The sequence below is a fragment of the Thunnus albacares genome, chromosome 16 (assembly GCF_914725855.1).
Source record: "Thunnus albacares chromosome 16, fThuAlb1.1, whole genome shotgun sequence".
Lineage (NCBI taxonomy): Eukaryota > Metazoa > Chordata > Actinopteri > Scombriformes > Scombridae > Thunnus > Thunnus albacares.
The window spans coordinates 14,710,840-14,734,125 of NC_058121.1; the positions used below are offsets into that span (position 1 = coordinate 14,710,840).

Genomic DNA, 23,286 nt, shown 5'->3' on the forward strand with positions numbered 1-23,286 from the left:
CTGCGCCTGCTACTGTCTGGGCGCATACAAATCTGAGCTTGACGGGCACCTGTTGGGGATTCTTGCCCTTGACACTGCTCTCTGTCCGCTGGATGGTGGGTGTGGTTTGCTCTTGTTCTGCCCCAGACTTGAACTCGCTTACAGCTGTCACTGTTCCACGCAGCTATGCCAAACCCTCTGGCACAGAAAGCAGCGCTGGATGCTACAATGAGGGGAAGGGAGGATGAGTGAATATAAAGATGCTTGTAACAAGTCAGGAAAAAACAACCTATTCTATGTGTTCAGAAATATACACAAAACATCACAAATATATATTTGTTAATGAAGATGTCATTATTTAAAAACATGTTAGACTCCTCCTATATTCTGGTGACAACATACAGGATGCACGTGTGTCAAAAATGTTGTTGTATGTCAGCTACAAATAACTTTTTGGGTGATTTATGTGCCTTTTCTTACACTCTCAAGAGATGTGAGTCTATATCACAGCTGGTGGTTGTGTTGCAATGATGCCACATATAACAAAAAGGAAGCCCTGCCTATAACTGATTAGAAATTGGAAAACAGGCACTACAGATGGGAAAGTTATTATATTCTGATGCTGTAAGAGCTTTGTTTACATCAGGAATCAGTTAATCCAGAACGCTGCTGCTAGAGTCCAAACCAAGACCAAAAAAGTAGAGCATATTAACTACATTATATTAACAATGGATCCCATGACTGCTGTAAGAGAAGCTGCTCATAGTGATGAATTTAAAAGTATCACTTTTTTAGCAGTTCCCCTCACCTGTATGGAGTGTTTTAGCTTCTTTCAGCTCATTGTTTTGGCTTTACACCCCACAACTTCACTGTTCTTCCAGGATGAGTTGTGGTTCCTAAAGTTAAACATGGTGACGCTGCTTTTAGCTTCTATGCTGCTCACATCTGGAACAAACTACCTGAAGATCTCAGACTAGAGATAATGCTGACCACTGTTAAATCTAAATAATTGCCATGGCTTTTAATCAAATTTTAAAGCTGCTATAACTTCATAATTGTTATCCTTTATGCTGCCTTTTTAACGCTCCTTTAATTTAATTTTATGTATTTTACTGTTAATTTTGACTTGCCACTGTTAAGTCTTGTTTTTATTTTTATTGTTCTTAAATCATTTTGCATTATGTAAAGCACCTTGCATTCCCTGTGTAATATGCTTTATAATAAACAAGCCTTGCTTGAAGTTTGTGATTATTCATGGTTGGTCCTTTTAAAACACTGCCAAATCTATTTCTAAATATAAAATGCACTTGGTTACAGTATTTGCTTTTTTGTTTAAGATATGATCAACTTTAGATCTTCTGTCTTTGGGGCTGCACTTTTTGGACTGATATGAACGTTTTCACAGAGTAAAAGTATATATGTTGATTTAAAAACAAAATTTGCTTAAAATTCTGTTCTGTGAATAAACCTTTATAAATATGTTGTGAATATTTGTGATGCACATTTAACTGATTATTTTTCATTCTCTTTAGTTATATATTATTAGTTATAGCACTGTAATAAACAGCTAAACGAGGTGAGGCCTGTTAAGACATAAATCTTGATTTTTTAAAAATCTTGCAGCTCCCTCTGCTGTTCAGACTCTGTCATTACATCAGTGTAACGCCAGTAGTTTTCAGTAAAGCTTGAAATACAATTAAAAATATCTGAGGAATGAATGACAGATCAAAACTAGAAACCCACATTCAGCCAAATTCAATGCTTTATAATTCTTCGAAGGCAGGAGACAAAATTAGTGTTTAAACGTATATATTAAAGTCACCATTTACAACAGAGGAACTACATCACGTGTTTATTTTTTTTTTGTCGTTTTGCAACTAAGGTTTTGAAACTTAACATAACATTTCAAAATAATTTCTGACACACCAAGTAAACTCTTGAAAGAGACACTATAAAGACAAAACAAAGAATATTACAGCTTTATAACTTTGCCAGAAAAATGAGACGGAAACAGCCATATTCAGCTTGGTTCATGAGTTTCATGTAATGAGGAAGTGGGCCCACCTTACAGCAGGATTGCTGAGGTGAGGGAGTGGCCACCTGCCACCTTCTGCTCGACGAACAGACAGACACGAACTGTCAGGACTGAACTCTCCGCAGGGAATAACACTTTCTGTCCTGCTTTCCTTCTTGGGAGGAATTCCCTCAGAATCAGGTAAGACTTCAGGTATGTAAATGTTTATTTTCAGCGCAAGGATCTCCTGCTTCTGCAGAAGTGAGTCGAATAAGTTACTACAGGTCTTGCTTCAACAGGCCCATATTTATAGGGGTTTAGATAAACAGACAGGCCCGCAGTTCAATGATTACCTGCTTATAAATGAGCTCAATTTTTTGTGAAAGGCTGGTTTTGCTTTAAGTGGTTTAAACATCCCCTCCCCGCCCCCCCTTTTTTTAATTAAAAAAAGTTCTTTACTGTGCGCAGGGCATTGTAAAACGTGCCTTTGTGTGACTGTATTGTCAGTGTAATGAATTGATTATAATGGCACAACGGTGAAAAAGTAACTTCCATTTTCTCCAGGAGAGAGCAGTTTGTTCATTATCAAAGCAAGTCTGTGCAGGTGGAGAGGCAGCCAGCCACATTCCAGTGCCTGGGGTCATGGCTGCAATATGCAGACCCTCGGCAAAACACTGTTTAGAGAGCAGGCCTGTCTGAATGCCTGCCTGTGTTGACAAGCACCTAACAGAGAAGTAAGCTTTAAAATAACTACCAAAGGAATATAGTGTCTAGATTTCCAGCTGATACAGCCGCTATAAAAGCATCTGATCTATATCCCAGAAACACTGACTTTTCTCTGTTACCTTTGAATACAAAATGCTGTCTGATTTTTTTTATTTAAAAAGCCGTTTTGTTTGGGCAGGTAGCATTTCTTAAAGTCTACTGAAAAGTCTGACAAACTTCCTCTGCTTTTACTATATTTCCTAATGCGTTTACCCACGTATACCACCTGATGACACCGCTACATGACATGGATATTAGTACTGTCAGGAGTGCGTGTCTTGACAGATTCTGGTATATAAATGCATTGCACCATAGTGCAGTTTACTAATAAAGACAAAAGAGAAAGAGCCACGTTGAACCTGTTAAGGAACTTTGTTACTTTGTAACTTTGTTAGTGGACTGAATATATTTGCTGCATAATATAGAAAAATAGCCAAGCAGAAAGTACATGAGGATCCACATGTTATTTAGGTCTTATTTGGGCCTATTTTACATATTAGATTAGATTAGAGCCAGAAGTAAAGAAGTTTAACAATTTGTCATTTTTAAAGGCTTATTAAAATATGGAAATGGAACAAGTCAAATAATGCAGAGGATAGTACTCATGATTAGTAGGCAAAACACCCTCTAAACTTATGCCTATACATTAAATAATTTCTCTTTGCAAAATGACCCCCGCCTTTCTGTTCTATCAACTGTAGCCTGGTTGAAGTTCATTGCAGCTGCTCCTGTGGAATTCCATTCTCATTTGTCACAATCTGTCACCCTGAATCAGTCTCTGTCATTCATGTTTTTACGTATGAACTTGGTAGATGTCAGGGACTACTTTTTCAACAAGACCCAACAGTTCAGAGGTGTAAGGATGGCAGCAGTAATCTGGAGAGAACATTCCTAATTTAGATAAATGTTTGGGTGATGAACATTCCTATTTATTGTCCCGCTGCGGTGTCTGTTTTGGCTGGGTGTTGAAAGAGTTAGTTCGCCCTACCTTGGACTCTGTGATAAAAATCTCCCTCGGGAACAGTTGTTACCATAACAACTCAAGTGCCAGCATGACAGCGTGTGAGAGAGGCAACCACACTGTGTGCATGGAAAGTGTCGCTTTTGTTCACTAAAAAAAAATAAAAAATACTAGAGTGCTTTTTCAAACAAGCAGAAGAAAAGGATTCATGGCTGTCTGTGGTTTTAATTAGAGGCTTTTTTTTTTTTTTTTAGTATTTTGTTAGAGGCTAATATTTAATGAGAGCTCTGCTTGACAGGACTGTCCTGCTCTTAAAGTATTCAGTGGATTTTCACAAGATGAAATGAAATAAACACGATAAAAACAGAAGAGCACTGGACTGGGTATTGTTTCAAGATTTTCAATGCATTCAGTACCATACAAAAGAGAAACTATTTTCAATGCCTTACTCTGTCAAATATAACCATTTTTTTCATACAAACCCCTTTTTATACTCAACAATGTAAGCAAAACTTCACAAATGTAATCTTAACACAAGTAGCTGTACAATAACTGGCATAGAAACTGTGAATGTTAACCTAAATTATAATTTATATCTGTAAATATCTGATGAAAGAATAAGTTAATAAGACAACAAATCTGACCAGGCATGCAATTTCGGGCTGCAACTAATGATTATTGTCTTTATCGATTTATCTGCCTGTTGTTTTCTTGTTTAATCAATTAATCGTTTGGTCTACAAGTTGTCATAAAATGGTGAAAAATGTCCATAACAATCACCTAAAGCCCAGCAAATTGCTTGTTTTAATAGCTTTAGACTGGACCCAGTCCGTCTATATGCTCCATTGTTCTGGGTTTTAGTGTTTACATGTTAAAAATCAAAACTAGACAAAAATCAAGTCTCACACACTTGTTACCTGACGAAGACTAGAGGTCACATAGATTCAACAGTTGAGAAAGCATGTTCAAAGCTTCGCCACCGCTAGTGCTATCCACAGTGTCATTCGTCATTCGGAGTAAACGTTTTTCTTTCTTTCTTGTTGTTTTACATGATTGATATTGAAGTTAAAAACCCACCACTATCCACTATGACATGGGCCATTCACATTCACATTTCTGTCATTCCTGTTTTCTTCTTTTTTTCATCAGAGACGTGGTTTTTTGCACAGGGGCTTTGACCATTTGAAGTGATCTATAATTTATACTGTCATGTGGTTTACCCATTGTTTTGTCCACATGAGCCAAGGAATGTATTTGTTTATCCAAAGCTCCATGTACTGTAATCCATGGATGTTTTTTTTTTCTTAGAAGTTATCTTAAACTTAACCAGCTGCCTCCTTAAACCTCTCCCTCAGGCCTCCTACACTCAGGTGATGGTGCAACATGCCGGACATGCTTCACACTCATCTTCTCTCTTCCTCTCTCCTCTTTTCTCTCTTTACACACACACTTACACACAAACACACCCACTCGGCCCTGCTGGGGAATTCACGGCCTCAGGCTAACAAAACACAACCCTGTCCAACAGCGGCGGAAAGCCCTGAGAGAAACTAACATAGCTTAGTGGAGCTCCCTCACAGCGGACTAACAGCATGGAATTTCATTTATGAGAAAGCCGGTTATGACAATCAGGGCACTTTTCTGACGGACACAATTGTGAGGTGGGTAACTGGCAGAAATCTCTACCTATGGGCAAAGGTGTGTTGTCAAGGTTGTTTTAAAGTATTTAGCTCTAAAGTACTCTATTTGCTGAGTCAACATGTCCAGTTTTTTTGATTGACATGGCAGACTATTAACGTGTAGAGCAGAGAGTTAGACTTAAAATTGGGTCGGCTGCTGCCTCTCGCAATGTCAGGTGTAACCTGAAAGTTCAATCAAAGTGTGTGCAGGATTGTGAATGTTTCCAGATGTGCAGATTTGGCTGTAATTGGAAGGTTTTTTTTATTTTTTTTTATCTACAGTAACCTGTTTAAAGCTACATATGTGATTGTAGCAGAATATCTTGTTTCTGCACCGTATTTCATATGAGGTTTTATTCATGTCTCAAAAGGAACACCTTGATGTTTTGAGAAATATGCTTATTCACTTTCTTGCAGAGACTTATATGAGAAGATTGATTCCACTCTCATATCTGTACTGTAATATAGCTGTGGTTGGCAGTCGGTTAGCTTAGCTTAGCACAAAGACTTAAGACAGGACTGAAACTGATATCGTGGCTGTGTCTGAAGGTAATATAATGCACCTAGCATTAACCTCACTAAATAATATCTTGTTGGTTTAATATGCAGAAAAATTAAAGTGTAAAAACATTGTCTAAAACATTGTCCCACACATTAACCCCTGTAAAAACACAAATTGTCATTTTTAGACTTTGGTTTTTCTACAGATTAAACAAATGAGCTATAATGTGTTAAATTAGTGAGCTGGTAGAAGTATTTTGTGACATTTGGACAGAGCCAGGCTAGCTGTTTCCAGCCTTCATTTTTACCCACCAACATGAAGAAGGGAATAAGAATATTTCCTAAAATAAAACAATAAGTAACAAACAATAAATTTAAAATTATCCTACAACTTCTAAAAATATTAGCTCTATTTTGAGAGTTTTGTGGGATAAATGAATTCTGGCAAGATTTTTCTGTCACAGCACATCATGTCCAGACCATAAACTGTAAAAAATAATGGATGTAGCCACCGAGACATCACCCATTGGTTTGTGGACTCCTGTTTTGAAGCCTTATGTTTGCATCGTCTGCATTTTGACTGTTGCCATCTTGGATTTTTGGAGCTAGAAGTGACCGTATTTGGACGAGAGGGTGGAGCTGACCCTAACGCTAGCTGCTAGCTGCAGCTTGGTTAGCATGATGCATTTACAGTCTGTGGTTAACTGTGATAATGCTAATGCTCATTTTTGCAAATAAAAATCAGGCTTAAAACCATTAAAACAAAATGTACTTAACGGAAAAAAACTGAGCATCCAACTCCTTGGAGGGTCTTTTAGTACAACACAATGCTGAACAAGACTTTTTTTAGGCGGCTAAAATGTTACAATTAACTTTCATGAACTGAAAACACACTGAAATAGCAACAGCTACGGCTACACCTATACTCTGTGAATCTGGGGTTATGCCATGGTTACGTTACCTAATCAACTCTGTCGCTATGGTAGCGACTTGCCTGTGACGGCACTCACTTATCACTCAAAGTGGCCATGCCCATAATTATGCATAACTTTAAGCCTTAATAAAATTTAAACAGGTGAGTTGTATAAAAATGCGCCTCCTGTTCAGTTGTCATGAACAGGGAAATTAGCTATAGAGACCAAAACCGTTTTTTGTACCAGGCTGTAAACATGTTTATTTCTGCTCTAAAGTTGGGCATTTCAACATGGGGCTTTATAGGGATTGATTTGCTTTTGGAGCCAGACTCAAGTGGCCATTCAAGGAACTGCAGTTTTTGGCACTTGGGTGTTGGCTTCATTTTTTAGCTCCAGAAGGTTGCGCCGGATCCAGACTAAACTGGATCACATCACTTTTCTGTTAGCATCCTTCAGCTGATTCCACATCATTATGTAACTACCACAGTTTTGCAAATGTAATGTAATCAGTCCGTCATAATTTCAGTCGTTGCATTCCTCTTTATTGTGCCTCAGTCTGTGTTTCTAGCCAACTTCAAAGAAGCCAGCTGTTTCATCCTCGGTTTCTAGTCTTTATACTAAGATAAGATAAGCAAACCAGCTGCTGGTTGTAGCTTTATTGAGCTGACAGGCATGAGAGTGTTATTGATCTCATCTCTGCAATTAAGTGAATAAGAGTATTTAATATAATCTTGGATTATTCCTTTAAGAAGGACAGAAGAGCTGCTTCCTTGCTACATTTTGAGTTTTTTAACCTCATTCTTGCATGTAGAACAAATCAACACAGGTTGCATAACAGCCCAGAGCTAAGAAGTATGTGTAGATTAGTCATCTGTGGTTTGGATAGATATGGGTATCGCTGTATCACTTTATAACATTTTGTTGTCCCTCTCATCCTGTTTGTAGACAGGTACTTGTTCCACTTTACATTTTAGGCAGTTATATTTTGAAATCTCAATCCTTATATTAAAAAAGACGAGATATAAAGGAGTTTTAACTGTTGAAATAGATTATGCAAGTTTCTATACTGACCCAATTTTGCATCATCATCGTACAGGCCCTCACTTGAAATTATGGTCAGAGAGGAATGTTATCAGTGGATCTCAGAATGAAATGATGTGAGTCATAGTCGCCACATGGCATAAGATCACAGCCTGAATGTGAAGGGTAGCATGTGAGTAGTACTATGATGAAGCAAGTCGCAGAACAGTTTGTACTCTTCTGCTATTGACACAGTAAACTTTCCATACAATAAAACCTTTACGACCTTGGACCATAACCTTGAAAACCAGTACCTTATCATATAAAATAGCTTCGGGGTTGCAGATCGCAACCACTTACGGACCGAGACATGGATCCCACAAGAGTCACTTTTCATTTTATATCTTAATTCAAAACTTTTTCCTCTTTTCTCTCCGAAGGATAATGTGGATATGACAGTGCCGACCCAACCTTGAGAATGTATGAGGTGATGTCCGGTGACACCTTGTCCTGGAAGGTGCCCAGTCCAAGAAACAGTAGCACCGAGCCCGACACTGAAGCGCTCTTCACTGAGGACAGAGGACCCACCAAGATCCTCAAAGTGTGCTTCTGCACCAACAATAACCTGGGCAAGAACTTCAAGCTGGTCAAATGTGACAGTTCATGGCAAATTAGGGTGAGAGTAATCTAAAAAGTATGGGAAAGGGAGTTAACATGTCAGACCTTACTTTATCTTAGATACTTAATATAACAAATCTGTGAAAGTTGAGGCATGTGGTTTCTTTGTCTGTTTTTTTTGTACCAGAGCCAAAGAAGATGTTTCTTTTGGCCTTCTTAAGACACAAAAAAAAGTTCCTGAATCAGCGCATAAATAATTTTATGCTTAAAATGTATTAAAATGTTAGTAATGCTTCCTGTCAATCAATTTTATTAGCCCTTAGATGAAGAGAGTATCAACCACAAAGTAAAATATTTGGCAAGGATGACTAAAACTTCAGGATGGCATTAAAAAAAAATAAAACAGCTTGTTCCGTCCCTTTCAGGCAATCATTCGTTCAATTCTGATCAGCGGTCGACTGGGGCCAAATATCGAACACTCAGGATGCTACGGTCTCATGCTGAAACACCTGAAGTCAGAAGAGCTTCACTGGCTCCATCCAGATCTGACTGTCGGAGAGGTAGAGCAACGCTACGAGAGCCACCATGTGGAAGCTGAGTGGAGGTACAGATGTTACAGATATTAAGACGTTTGTCACTGATTTTATTTATATTTTTGAATATTATCTGTTTAGAGACAGCAACAGTATTAGCTATATATTAAGAAAGAGATTTGATAAACTGGTGTGGTTTTCCTTTGGAATACAGGTATGACCTTCGTATCAGATACGTTCCTGTAAACTTCCTGGAGAAATTCAAAAATGACAGATCTACGTTGATGTATTTTTACCAACAGGTAACAAGCTACACTGTATTTTAACTTTTATATGTTATTATAACATTATATCTCTTTAGCTGGTATAGAATTAAGCTTCACATCACCTTAATCCACCTGGAGTGGATGGAAACCTATGTCAGACCCGCACCAATTTGACCACCAAACTCCTTTCTCTGCGTATTAAAACTTCTGCAATTGGGTTGTGGAATTTTTCACAAACCAACTCCAGACTGTCAGGCTGGGAAACAACACCTCCTCCATTTTAACCCTGAGCACAAGAGCCCCACAGGATTTTTACAGTACAGTGTAATTGTCTAGTATTATATTGATGCATCTGGTTCATGTTTTATGACAGGTGCGCAGCGATTACATGCAGTATCATGCCAGTAAGGTCAGTGATGGGATGGCCCTGCAGCTTGGTTGCTTGGAGATCAGGTGAGTCACTGTGTTCCCCTCTGCATTCTTTCTCTCTTGCTGATTAAACAGTTCATTTTCATTTGTTTAAGAGTGCAATGATACTGTATGAGTGAGGAGACTGAATCGGTTGAACTGACGGTATTTTGTTGATGTACTGTAGTGCTGTGAATTTATAAAAATGCATAAAAGAGGATTTCCAGATTATCAGCATGTAGTAGTAGGTCATAAATGTACTTAGTGTTTAGGATTTGAGTGCATAGGACTTATTAGTTACTCACATGTTTTCTTTTTACATTTTACAGGAGGTTCTATAAAGACATGAATGCAAAGGGTCTAGAGAAGAAGTCTAACTTTGAGCTGCTAGAGTAAGTGTTTATTCTCTTAACCTTGTAACTAAAATGCTGATGTTGGTGATTTTGATGATTTAATTTTACTCGAAGGATAAATGACCTTGTATGGATTTCGATGATCTAAAGCTTATCAAACCTTTTCAAAAACCTGTTTGATAATGTAAGAAATATCTGGTAGTCAAGCTAAAAGCGATGCTGTGTTCCTAGTTCACTTTAAAGTTGATGAGTCATGTCTTTAATCCCAACTTTTTTTTGCTGAATTTTGCTGTACAAATGAAGAAAAGAGGTGGGCCTGGAGCTTTTCTTCCCTGTGCAGCTGATTAACAGCATGAAGGTAAACTTTCTTAACCTTGAGTGTAATTCTTATTATTGGCTTTATGCGTGCTTCCAATCCCCAAATCTGTATGCCCAGATTTAGTTTCCTTAGATGAAATCTTCATCAGGAGGTGCATATAAAACAATTTCAAATATCCCTGTTTTGATCCAGTCCAAGCAGCTACGGAAGTTGATCCAGCAAACATTTCAACAGTATGCTACGCTCAAGGAGGACGACTGTATGGTCAAGTTCTTTGAGACCCTCAAGGAGTTCGTCAGTTATGATGAAGAGGTCTTTCCATGTGAACTGGTGGTGAGTAGCAACATTATATTCAGCATGATACTGAGGAAGGAAAGGTCTCTTTTTAGGAGCTCCAAACTTTTTTTTTTTAAATATTACAAACATTAAACCACTTTCATGTATTAACAGCAAGGTTGGAGTCTGTCGGTGGAGCTGGTCATCGGTGGGAGAGGCATTCGCCAACGCACACAGAAGAATTCAGCGGTAAGCATGGTAGAGATTTGGGTATTTCCTGATAGAGCTTTGAGCTCTCTTCAAACAGTATATTTTGTTGTGTATAAATAATATATCTAGCCTAGTTCCAGGATTTTTGTTATTTTTTGGAAATACACTAATTTTCCTCCTTGCAGAGAGTTAGTATTAGTATGTAAACATGTAAACATGTAACTGTAAACATGAAGCTACTGCTAGCAGCCAGTTAAAGACTGAAAACAGGGACAACAGCTAACCTAGCTGTGTTCAAAGGTAACAAAATCCACTTACCAGCACCTCAAGGCTCAATAGTCAATAGTGACTTTTTGAAGTCTCACTGGTTTCCTGCAACACAGTCCACCCTAACCACTTCCCTTTATTATGGTATACAAATATAACACTTCATTCATTACGAAAAACATTGCCTGTGAACATAATCCAGGTTTGCAACTCAAAGTAATTGTTGCATGGCAACTACTTCTGGCCAAGAAATAGCACTGCACGTAACCCTCTATAAAACCACAACTCGATGTTCTCACAGTTCCAGTTTTTGTATGAATTAAACACACAACACAAAATGTGTTGATTAGTGAGTTTTAGATGTACTGGTAGGTTGATTTTGTTCCCTTTGGAAAAAGCCAGGCTGTTTCCCTGTTTTCAGTCTCTATTTTAAGCTAAGCTAAGCAGCTGCTGGCTGTGGCATCATATTTAGCCACCCACATAAAGAAGGGACTTAGTGTATTTCCGAAAATCTCAAACAGTACCTTAAAAGTTTTCCTATAATTTCTGAATCTATTAGCTGTATTCTGAAAGTTTGATGGGATAAATTAATTCTGACAAGAACTGGATCACATTGCTCTACCTTGGTAGCATCCTTCAGTTGACTCTAGGCTACATAATTATGTACCTAACGCAATGTTGCAAATGTAATCAGTCCATCATAATTTCAGTTACAGCATTCCTCTTTCTTGTTTTTCAGCCTGTGTTTCTAGCCGACTTCAAGCAGATCAAGAAAATACAATGCTTATCTCAGAGCGATGGCAAGGCTCTCATAAACCTCGAGGTAGAGGGGGTCAGACAAGTGAGTATCACAACAGCACAGCAGTATTTATTATACAGTAACACTGCTAAGAATCACAATAGCCAAATACAGTAAATACATTTACTATAGAGAACGTTTGCACAGGAACTTTGACCCAGTACAGCAGCCTACAGTGTCACTCCTTTGTGTACTCTCTCTGCTAGCGTCTGTCGGTCAATGTGTCCACGGTCCCTATGGCAGAGAACATGATGGATCTCATTGATGGGTACTGCCGGTTAGAAAATAACACAGATGATTCTGTTATCTACAGAGCAAACAGAGGTGTGTATGAATCACAGTGGTGGTGTTTAAAGATTAAAAGAGATTTTAAAGACGGCTGGATGCCTTTATGGCTTTATTGAAGTCTTTAAAATGTATTATTCAAACAAACATAATTGTAATTCTCATTACCAATATCTCCTAGATGCCAATGCACGATGTTCCCTCCCTGAGATTCCTACAGAGTGAGTGAATTTTGGCTCTTTGTCAATTTTTTTCACTTGTGGTGTAGCTGCTGGACTCCAAGCTGTGCTCATTCCCTCTGGTTGTAATATGAAATGAAAAGTTTGAGTTATTGATGAGAGAGGCTGTTTTATTGAATCATTCTGTCAGAGCTCTGAGGAGCTATAACTTGATAATTTATAACCAAGGCTCTCTCTCATTCTGTCTCTTCTCTGGAGCAGCAGAGACACTGGCTCCGTCAGAAACAGTATGGGTGAGTGACAGTTTTCATTGTTTCCACAACCTCTATTGTACAATACGCTGCATTTCTTCATTTCAAATTTTAACAGTCAAATCTTTATGGCATTATCTCAACAAAGAAAACACATTGATGGGAGGTGATGGGGTTATGATCAAGAAAAAAATAAGTCTTTCTTTTGTATTTTTAGGGTCAGATATCTACTGTGAGATTCTCGATGAAAGGCCCAAATCAGGTTTGTTGGAAGTTTGTATTTATGTGTTTTGCAGAATAAAAACAGTAAGAACTTGCTTTTGAGCTTTGACATATTTTATTTAACAAATCTTGTCATGCAGTTGTGAAATATGGGATTGAACGAGAAGACATCGTTCTTGGACGAATCCTCGGTGAAGGGTTTTTTGGGGAGGTCTACGATGGAGTTTACAAAAAAGAAGTAAGTATATCTTTCGGTTGAAGAATATATCAGTAATACCAGTAAAAAAAAGGTTCACTATAAGGCAATAAAACAAGGGTCACAATTTCTGACTCAAATATGAAATCGTAGACTATAAAATGTTGACTTGTATTTCACTTTTTAAATACAATATTCACTTTGGAGCATACATGTTCTCCATTAGCATCACAGTTTCTTTTTGTTTGTTGACAGAATGGAAACAGGGTTAACGTGGCTGTGAAGACGTGCAAAGACTATTCACCTGATGTGATGGAGAAGTTCATGAGTGAAGCAGGTACTATTCAGCAGGAAGTATGTGTAGAAAATGATTAAATGACAGAAATAAAATTAAAATTGATCATTTGTGAACTTTGTGTCTTTGCTAGTAATTATGAAGAACCTGGACCATCCTCATATTGTCAAACTCATTGGAATCATAGAGGAGGATCCTGTGTGGATTGTCATGGAGCTTTATGAGTATGGAGAGGTAAGTAACAATCACGTTTTTTTTTTTTTTTTAAAGTCCAGTTGAACTGTTTGTTTGTTGTTTGAGAGGAAATTACTCTCCTCAACAGGTTTGACTCAAAAAGGCATAACAGCCCTCTGAAATCTTGCACAGTTCATATGTGTCCAAAAGCAACATGAGTCATGTCTGAAGTTGTTGCATCTCAGCAGGAGAGAAAGAAAAAGTGTCAGTGCAGATGTAGAAAAGGTCAAATCTAACTGACATTTTGACATTTTTGCAGCTCGGGACCTACCTAGTTCAGAACCAGAACAAGCTGACAAATACAACTCTGGTGCTGTTCAGCCTGCAGATCTGCAAAGCCCTAGTCTACCTCGAAGGGGTCAACGTGGTACACAGGTGAACGTCTCCTTCTGTTTTGTGTGTTTTATTCAGGGGGTTGTTGTACAGTATGCTGTTCCCATCACAGTGAAAATTGCTAAAGCAGAACACACTGTAAGTTAAAATGTCTTTTTTTTTGAGCATATAGTGGACAAATTGTAATGATCAACTGATAAATATAGAAAGGTGCTTCTTCATATTTTTGTTCTCCTGTAAATGAACAGGGCCATATTTAATGTAACATTGAAGTGTCTATCAAAGACTACTAGGCTACATATATGTGAATATTCCATCTTTAGCTTATAATTTTGCAGCAGACAAATGACAAATCATATGAAAAATTGTCACAAAACTTAAGTAGATTCTCTGTAAGTTCCATAAAATGTTATGTAGAGAAACAAGACCTCATATTCAGAGTGTAACAAAACTTTCCATAGGAAGTTGACACACTAACTACTGCTTTTTATATGGAGTGATGACATATGTACAGTAGCTTGTATCTGCAGAAATTTTCATATTTTTTCAGACAGGAGTAATTGACTTTTTGGGAAAAAGATACTGAGTTACACTATGTTCTTTAAATAACTTGACAAAGCAGCTGAATAGTCCTGTCAGTAGATGTAGGTAGAATAAATAAAAATTTGAGATATAAATTTGAGAAATCAGAGATGTGGAACCAGCTTAAAACAAATGAATATAAAGTGAAGCTTTTGCCATGTGAGGTAGTGACAATAGAAAACTTTTTATTTAAATTTTATATTCATACAAAGATGTGACATTAGAGGAAGCTGATGAGAGATAAGAGAAGGGCGTGTTCCACTCAGTCGTCTTTGCAGAATGTTATCAACAGGTTTCAGGCAGCGAAGCAGCCACTCGTGGATCCAATCTCCTGTGACGAGAAAACACAGACAAAGGAAATTAGTTTTTGCCTGCGTGAAAAATGTCAACATTCCTTTTGTATTATTTAATGCCGCAATCTCTGCAGCACCACAGTAATCAACGGGTAAATTCGAGTCAGTCAGCAGGGACTAAAGACCATTTGAGACACTTTAATTTGCCCATAAAAGACTTTGTCATGTTATCAGTAATAATATGTACATTAGGTTTCTCTACAAGATCTGATTGCATTATCATCAATTATCATGTCTTACTTACATCTCTACCTACATAAACATTTTCTTTCTGTCTTATGTTTTGTCAGAGACATTGCGGTTCGTAATGTGTTAGTCGCCAGTCCAGAATGTGTGAAGCTTGGAGACTTTGGTCTGTCCAGATACATAGAGGATGAAGAATACTACAAAGGTAACTAAAAACAAAAGCTGATTTGATTCTTGCACTTTTCTCAGTCATCTAAATGCTGAAGAATGAAACTTAGTTCAAAAGTGTTTCCTTAAATGCAGTCCATAAAAAGGAGAAGAGACACAAAACATACTAAATATAGAAAAGGAAGAGGGAACATAAAGCAACATAGTTGCCCCATTTGGAAAATGTACCTCCTTATACTCCTTACGTAAACAAATGTTGAGCATCGCCAAATACTGACCACTCCCATTTTATTGCAGCGTCTGTTACCCGATTACCAATCAAGTGGATGGCTCCAGAGTCCATTAACTTCAGACGTTTCACCTCGGCCAGTGATGTCTGGATGTTTGGTGAGTTTGTGTATATTAGCATATCAGGGGTGTGGGACACAAGATGTGGAAACTCACTTACTCACAGCCAGCAACAGGCAGGTGACAAGTTAATCATTAACAAGCAGTTTTTCCAATTCACGATTTTATAACATTTTATAAGCATTGGTTGAACTGATATTAGAATAACATTGACATCATGGCTGAAGTATGTCTTAATTAAGTAGTTATGCAGAAAAGCCAGTTTGTATGTGGTGTCACTTGTCTTGAACACACAGATCTTCGTGCTTCTGCTTTGTGGCTTCTCCTAAAGTTTAAATATGTTTGCATTGCACCATAGCTGTGTGTGTGTGGGAGATAATGAGTCGTGGGCAGCAGCCATTTTTCTGGCTGGAGAACAGAGATGTGATCACCCAACTGGAGCAGGGAATCAGGCTGCCCAAGCCAGACGACTGCCCTCCTGCCTTCTACTCACTCATGACCCGCTGCTGGTCCTACGACCACAGAGAGAGACCCACCTTCACTGAGCTGGTGGTCAAGATCAGGTATTTCTTTCCTCTTAAAGGCTCTTTTAACGTTGTAAGCCTGTTGGGATGACGAAATCAGAACACATTTACAAGTTAGATCTTGTTATGACCTTTCTGTAATGATTTTCCTCTCAGGATGTGTTTATAGCAAAATAAAGCTAAATAAAGTTGTTTTTCTCATAAGTAAATGTTTTTTCTAATTTGAATTGCCAAGAATAAACAAGAAGGACAAAGGCTTCACAGTGTTGGTTACGCTGTTTTATTGCCTAGAAGCCTCTTTAAAGATGCAAAAACTTATTTAATGTAATTCTTAAAGGAATAGTTCATTATTTTGGGAAATGCACGTATTTGTTTTCTTGCCGAGAGTGAAATTTGATACCACTCTTGTGTCTGAAATAAGTCAGCAGCCGGTTAGCTTAGCACAAAGACTGGAAAAAAGGGGGGAATACCAGCACCTCTAAAGCTCACTAATTAACATTAACATGTTAAATCTTGTTTGTTTTATCTGTACAAAAACTGAAGTGTAAAAATGACAATGGGGTCATGTGCCAGACTATTTCTTGGCTGGGAGCAGTCTACAGCCAGAGTCAGCTGCTGACTGTAGTCTTATATTTGACGGTGAGATATAAGAGAGGTATCAGTCGTCTCCAACTTGCCACCAGAAAGTGAATAAATGTGTTTCCAGGAATGTCAAACTACTTTTGCAGTAGCTAATGACCTACACAGCTCATAAGCTGTGATTTTGTACTTCTCTTACTAAAACATGATCTAATGTGTTGTCTGAAATCTGTCAGTGATGTCCACAAGATGGAGAAGGAGCAGGAAATGGAGAGAGAGAGGGACCGAGCGCGCTCCACAAAATTTTTTGACACAAAGTTCAACCTCAATGAGCCTCCTCCCAAGGTACACGTTTTTGTCAACTACAACTGTCACATCTAACAAAAAAGCACACTAGTAAAATCTTATGCATGTACTTGCACATACTTTTTTATACATTATTTTAATATTTTCACCTTTATTGTAGCCTTCAAGAATGAAACCAGGGCGGTTTGGGAACACACTCAGTATTGGTCTGCACATTCAGGTACAGTGTGCACATAATTTCTAAAGATGCGGGTTAGCGGGATTCTGTTCAGAAATAACTGTACGTAAATTGTGTTCATGTGTGTGTCTGTATATGTACAGCTGAATGAGGCTTTGTGTGCCAGCTCACCTGACCTGGCCAGTCCATCTGAATATCAGTCTCCTGTCGACTCCATGAACACTCTCGCGTTGCCGGTTAAGTCCCCTCGGCGTCGCAGTATGGGGGTAAGAAACTTAGCATAAAGGTTTAAGCTTCTGTATGTATATCTGTTAGTTTGTCTACATACAAAGTCACAGTTTCATAAATATGTTATACTAAAGTTTTTTTCATGCAGTAAGAGAAGGAAAAAAAAGTTTGTGTTCCTCGATACTCTTCTAGGAGGGTGAGTTCTTCCGAGTGGAACCAAACAGCAAGGAGGCCGCCCAGCGGCTGTGGCAGAAGGAGAGACAGAACATGCAGGACACTCTCCGCCAGCAGAAAGAGCAGATGATGGAGGATAAAAAGTGGCTGCAGAAGGAGGAGAAACTCCTGGTGGGAAAGAGAGCATCATTAACTTTTGTCAACCCACTCTCTCTGTCTCTGTGTCCCCCTTCTTCCAAATTCAATGTAGCCCTGGCGGCTACGTGGAACGAGGCATCTTTAAACGGTGTCAACCCTCTCGTTCACTCTCGACGCCCCGCTAGTCTTAATTTGAATGTCCCCCTGATAACAGTTCCAAAGGGGGGATCCATGTCCATATTCTATAAAATGAACCTGCCTGTTCTTTTGCAGGACCCCATGGGACCAGAGGACACCGCCGGCCCAGTGGTAGGTGTCCGCTTTCACATACTGTGATTTCAGAGTCAGATTAAAGGAAAAATGGACTATAAAACACGTGAACACTGTTGCCACATAGTTTTGGCAGTGTGCCTCACATTTCTTAGCCCAGTTTGTTTGATGACATATTTTTCTTATTCCTATTGGACAAATGACAAAATATAGTCTGCATGATTTCACAACATGTAGTAGTCTACACAATATTTTCAGTGAGCTTGATTATTTCACTGAAATATCAAACCAAATAAAAAGTACAGTGATGACAAGTGGCTACTGCCCTCGCCTTAAAGGATAGGTTCACATTTTTTAAGTCAATCTTAAAACAATAGTCAGGTGCCCATGTGAACACTGGAATAACTTTTCCTTGCTGTAATCGTCCCTCTTGTTCATACTCGCTATTAAAAGATCCTCTTAAAATGCATTTACAATGTAAGTGATGTAAGTGATGGTCATTTTATGCAAAAATGCATAAAATGATATCTACTTGATGAACTAATTTGGATGGCAGAAGCTTCATATTAGCTTTAGATAATTTTTTAAATAAATTTTTGCACAGAAGGAGGCTCCTGGATTTTGGCCCCTGTCACTTACATTGTAAGTGCATTATTAAGGGATCCTCTAATGGTCATTATGAACAGGAGGAATGTTTACATCAAGAAAAACACATTATATTCATGTGGGCACCTGGCTGTTGTTTTAAGACATACTTAAATAATTTACCTTCCAAAATTCTAAAATATCACAAAAGGGCATATTAACATATCTTTTTTCTTTCTTCTCCAGTGATAATAAATATATGGTCCAATGCACTTAACTTTATTGTAAACATAACAATGCAACCTTCACTCTGGTCACATAAAACCAGCAATTACTTGCAAAACTTCATACATTGTGTCACAAATGTACAAAACCAACAAAAGAAGTAAATTTATTGAAAAGTGGATACACTGAAAAATAATTAACAAGATTAAGTCACAATGAATAGAGTAATTGTTGCGGAACAGAAATTAGCTCTGTACCTTTGTGGATTACTGTTGACGGAGCATGTGAGCTGCTGAATATCTTGACAGTGACAGGTTTATTTTCTGGTTCTCATGAGGTTTATCTTTGTCTATGCTTTTTAGTCCCCTGAAGCTGGCGCTGAACATGGTAAGTGCTCAAAGAAAATTCACAAAATCTCATTTTATTCAGAGTGATTCCGAATACTGTTATTTCTCTCTTGCAACCCTCCCCTTTTTTCTCTCTCCTTCTCTGTGTCTCTTACATTGTTCATCTTTCTGCCCTGCAGCACCGCCAGAGAAGCCCCCGCGGCTCACAGCACAGGTAATTATATCAATTGACAAGACTGTTAAATTTTACTAGATTTGAGTTTTAGATAAAAAGGACTTAATCATCCCAAAAAAGTAAAGTGACCCCTTAATTTAAAAGGGCACTGATGTCACAGTTCATTTAAAATATTGTCCACCAATCCTTTGTGTGATGAAGATGAGGATTTTAACACATTATTCTCTCTTTCGAAGCCTGCGCCCACAGCCGAGCTGGACCGATCTGATGACAAAGTCTATCAGTTCGTTATGGATCTGGTCAAAGTGGTTGTCCAACTCAAGAATGACATCACTGAACTGCAGCCAGAACAATATATTAGCATTGTCAAGGTACATTGAGAAACAAATTTTCTGTTTTTCACTTTAATTTTACAGTTTTTTTTACTGATTTAACAGCAATATTTAAGGTGTATGAATTGTAATCGAAGACAAACTTCCTGAGTTATAAAACTAATTAATCTTTGCATTGATTTCTGCTCACAGTCTGTAGGGATGGCCTTAAGAGATCTGATTCGCAGTGTGGATGACATACTGCCCACTCTACACGAGTCTGTCAGGACTGAGGTACAGTATATTGTCTGCAGCTTGTTTGCTCTGTCATCTCATCCTCTTGCTTCTTTTCTTTATTGATTTTTCCCCCCCATGCTGGTCCCTCTGTTTGTCAGCGAAACAAAAAGTTACAGTTACAAAGTTACATTATGATAAGATAAGCCTTTATTGGTCCTAAGGGGGGAAATTCGGGTGTTGCAGCAGCACACAAAGTAAGCACAGATAAACAGATAAAAAGTAAGAAATAAACAAATAAATAAGACGTAAAATAAAATATAAGAAAAAGGATAAAAATAAAAACTATGTAAGATTGATTCATTCATTTCATGTTTGCTTTTCTGGCTGAAGACACCCAAAATAAATAGTTTTCATATTAGAGCTGTTTCTACAAAGCCTTATTAATCATTTCATCAATGTGGAGTACAAAGTCATTTTAAATGTAATGCTTACAGTATGTAATCAACACTAGTTGATATGCAAACATGGAGAAGGCAGAATGTTTGTATATATGGACAAAATAACATGAACAACTGACAGTGTAATGTAAAAGTTTATATTGCAGAGTGGAATCAACATACTATACTACATACTATATAACTGGACATTTATAACTTTCACAAAGACATTACTAATGTCTATATAAGTTGATGTAAGATTAGAACATGAATTTTAAAAAGCGACCCATTCTTTGGTTACCGTCCCCACAGATCGAGGGCACCCAGAAGCTCCTGAACAACGACATGGCGGAGCTGATCAGCAAAATGCGGCTGGCCCAGCAGAATGCCATTACCTCTCTGAAGGAGGAGTGTAAGAAACAGATGCTGGCGGCAGCTCACAATCTCGCTATGGACAGCAAGAACATGTTGGATGCAGTGGATCAAGCGAGGGTCAGGGCCAACTTAGCCAAGCCTGTGGCACCCTAATGGACTGTAAACTCTCCTGTTCAGTTTACACATCAAGCTTAAATCATCTGTCAGTCATAAATTACATTTGCACATTTTTGTTGTGATTAAATAACAAGCTCTCTGGACAGTCGTCATACCTGTAAATGTGTGTCATTACTAATGAATACGATACTACAACTCAGCTGTAAATTTCCCCACTAAATAAGTATATACATTGTATATACTGAAATGATATATATTATTAAATGACGGTCTAGAATTGATAATTAATGTCAAGCATCATATTTAGTAGGATGAAAGTTCTGATAAACTTAATTATCCCTTGTGATTGATGAGTTATTAAATTATCTGCTCAAAAATATTAGTTACCCTTGTAAATACAAAACGTGTCTCATGACAAATACGTTATACAGCAGAGAAAAGAAAAAGTTATGTAATGCAGATGGTTCACTCTTGTAATCCTGAGTGAAAAGTAAAAATAGACAAAACCAAAATGTCTGCCTGCCATTCAGCTGTTCAACAATGTTTTGTATATCCAGACATATATGATGTTTGATCATGATTCATTATGTTAAAACAATGAAGACAACAATGGTATGGATAATTAATCATCAGCAATGTTTCAGGTACCTGTTATCATTGTTTTGAAATATGAAATTCTCGTACGTAATTCAAGTGATATAACAGTAAATATCGTGATGTATGCTACAGTACTTTAATTCCTGTTGATAAACCATGTTTATTGAAACATCTTGTGGAGTATGAAAATGTAGATGTTTTGTGTTTCCTAAACTCAATGTGAATTTTTTTTTCTTATCACAATGAACACAAGCAAAAGTTTGTGTGTTAAGTATCCACGTATACTCATTTGGGAAATCCTCACAAAATCTAACAAAACATTTCTGGAAAATTGACGATGTGTTTTCATTTTGTCTGTACTCGTTTTGCACTATAACACGAGTGTATCAACATTTTTGTGCGTTTCAACATACAGTACACGTTTTGACATGGTAGGAATAGTCAATTATGTCTGTGTAGCTACATAAAGTTCTGATAACCCCAGAAAACTTGGTTGGTCTTTATTCATCATTTATCAAAGGTCAATTTTGCATGTTACTATGACATTAATAACTACTGTTAAGTTGAGATGCAGATGCAGGTCAGCTGTATGGCATTCTGGGGAAAAAGAGTGACTGCAATACAGTGTTTAAAATGATATTACGGCAGGAATTACACAATTTCTAGCCTGAGGTCTTTCTCAAACTACCCAATAAATGAAAAACAGACAGGATTTTCATCATGGTATTTATTACATAGTATGGTCATTCAAAAATAAGATTAATCATGGCCAAAAACAAACCCTGTAAAAAATGTTACCAAACTAGAACAAATGACCCCAATTACTGTGTCTAATGTTCAACATAGACTCCCAGTACAGCATGTTGTGAAGTTGAGAAACCTGTAAGGTAAAATTAATCTTATCTTAAATGTGGTTTTTCAATCTGACACAAACCCAGCATCTCAATGCAGTTTTTTTAATATTTATATTCTATCCACAAAAGAAGAAGAGCTGGAGAATTGTGGATGAACATGAATTTAAGTCTGTCACTGTGACAGTTCAACATATTAATGACATTGACAGCTTGGATGGGTTATCATGAAATTAAGTACATTCAGAGGATTAATCCTAATGAATTTTGGTGATTGCCTGACTTCATTTAGCACCACCCACAGACTAAAATCTCCACATGTTACACTTCATGACTTGATACCTCTAGAAGTATTGAATGAATTCCTGTCAGCATCAATTGTATTTTTAGTTGAATGTTGCTGACCAGTGCTGGACAACTTGGAAAATTGAAGTCAATTATTGATTTCTTATTGGTCACTTGAAAAAATGTAATCATATTTCTTTACTGAACAGTAACAGCAATTAATTACATTACCCAGCCCATGTTGTGCCTTACTTCAAAGCAACCACACCCTCACACTTTGTGGTTTAAGGAACAGTTAAGTACCTCCAGCCTGCGTCGCAGGTATTTAGCTACTGTCCATTAACGGCTACCGTTAATGGCCCATTACTTAGCCCCAGTGACCTCTCACACCTGGAAGTCTAAACCCTCCCTCCAACTCTAGCTAGCTAGACAGCTAAGAAGAAAACAACTTCTATAAGAGAAACAGGTCCTTTTTCACCCTGCAACTTCCAGTAAAACACCTACATCACTAACTGCCGTTTCTAATCCCAACTGTTACTTTAACAGCTGATTTATGCTTTACTGTAATGTCATTATTCGAGTTGTATCTCTCACATTAAGTTACAGAATATAACATTAGCAGTCACATTAGTGTAAAACTGTAGCATGTTAAACTAACTAACTGCTGAAGAGATAATAGATTAAACATTTGCATGTTAACATTCAAAAATTGGTAATTATGCTAAAGGTATGTTAGCATGCTAATGTTAGCCCCAGTTTGTACCTCTCATGTATTAGCATACATTTGGGTCACAGAGGTTTCTCTAGAAGCCAATGAACTGGGCAAAGTTTGA

The 23,286-nt window shown here is 37.7% G+C and overlaps 1 protein-coding gene across 2 annotated transcripts; it reads left to right on the plus strand.

Annotated features, from left to right (window-relative positions):
- The first annotated feature begins 1,848 nt into the window (after window positions 1–1,848).
- Window positions 1,849–21,800, plus strand: ptk2bb (protein tyrosine kinase 2 beta, b). Of its 2 annotated transcripts, none has more exons than XM_044377488.1 (31): window positions 1,849–2,194; window positions 8,274–8,509; window positions 8,877–9,055; window positions 9,199–9,286; window positions 9,624–9,703; window positions 9,988–10,050; window positions 10,315–10,369; window positions 10,523–10,663; window positions 10,781–10,855; window positions 11,823–11,924; window positions 12,089–12,206; window positions 12,349–12,388; window positions 12,608–12,639; window positions 12,815–12,859; window positions 12,960–13,057; window positions 13,271–13,352; window positions 13,444–13,544; window positions 13,804–13,919; window positions 15,103–15,203; window positions 15,464–15,553; window positions 15,873–16,077; window positions 16,854–16,962; window positions 17,084–17,143; window positions 17,245–17,367; window positions 17,522–17,674; window positions 17,915–17,950; window positions 19,084–19,108; window positions 19,248–19,282; window positions 19,480–19,614; window positions 19,768–19,848; window positions 20,541–21,800. In XM_044377488.1, exons 2-31 carry the CDS (start codon window positions 8,312–8,314, stop codon window positions 20,754–20,756), a joined length of 2,982 nt encoding a protein of 993 aa, XP_044233423.1. In that variant the 5' UTR covers window positions 1,849–2,194; window positions 8,274–8,311; the 3' UTR covers window positions 20,757–21,800. The 2 variants fall into 2 exon arrangements, with proteins under 2 accessions (XP_044233423.1, XP_044233424.1); XM_044377489.1 differs by having other exon boundaries at window positions 2,092–2,206.
- The last annotated feature ends 1,486 nt before the right edge of the window (window positions 21,801–23,286 follow it).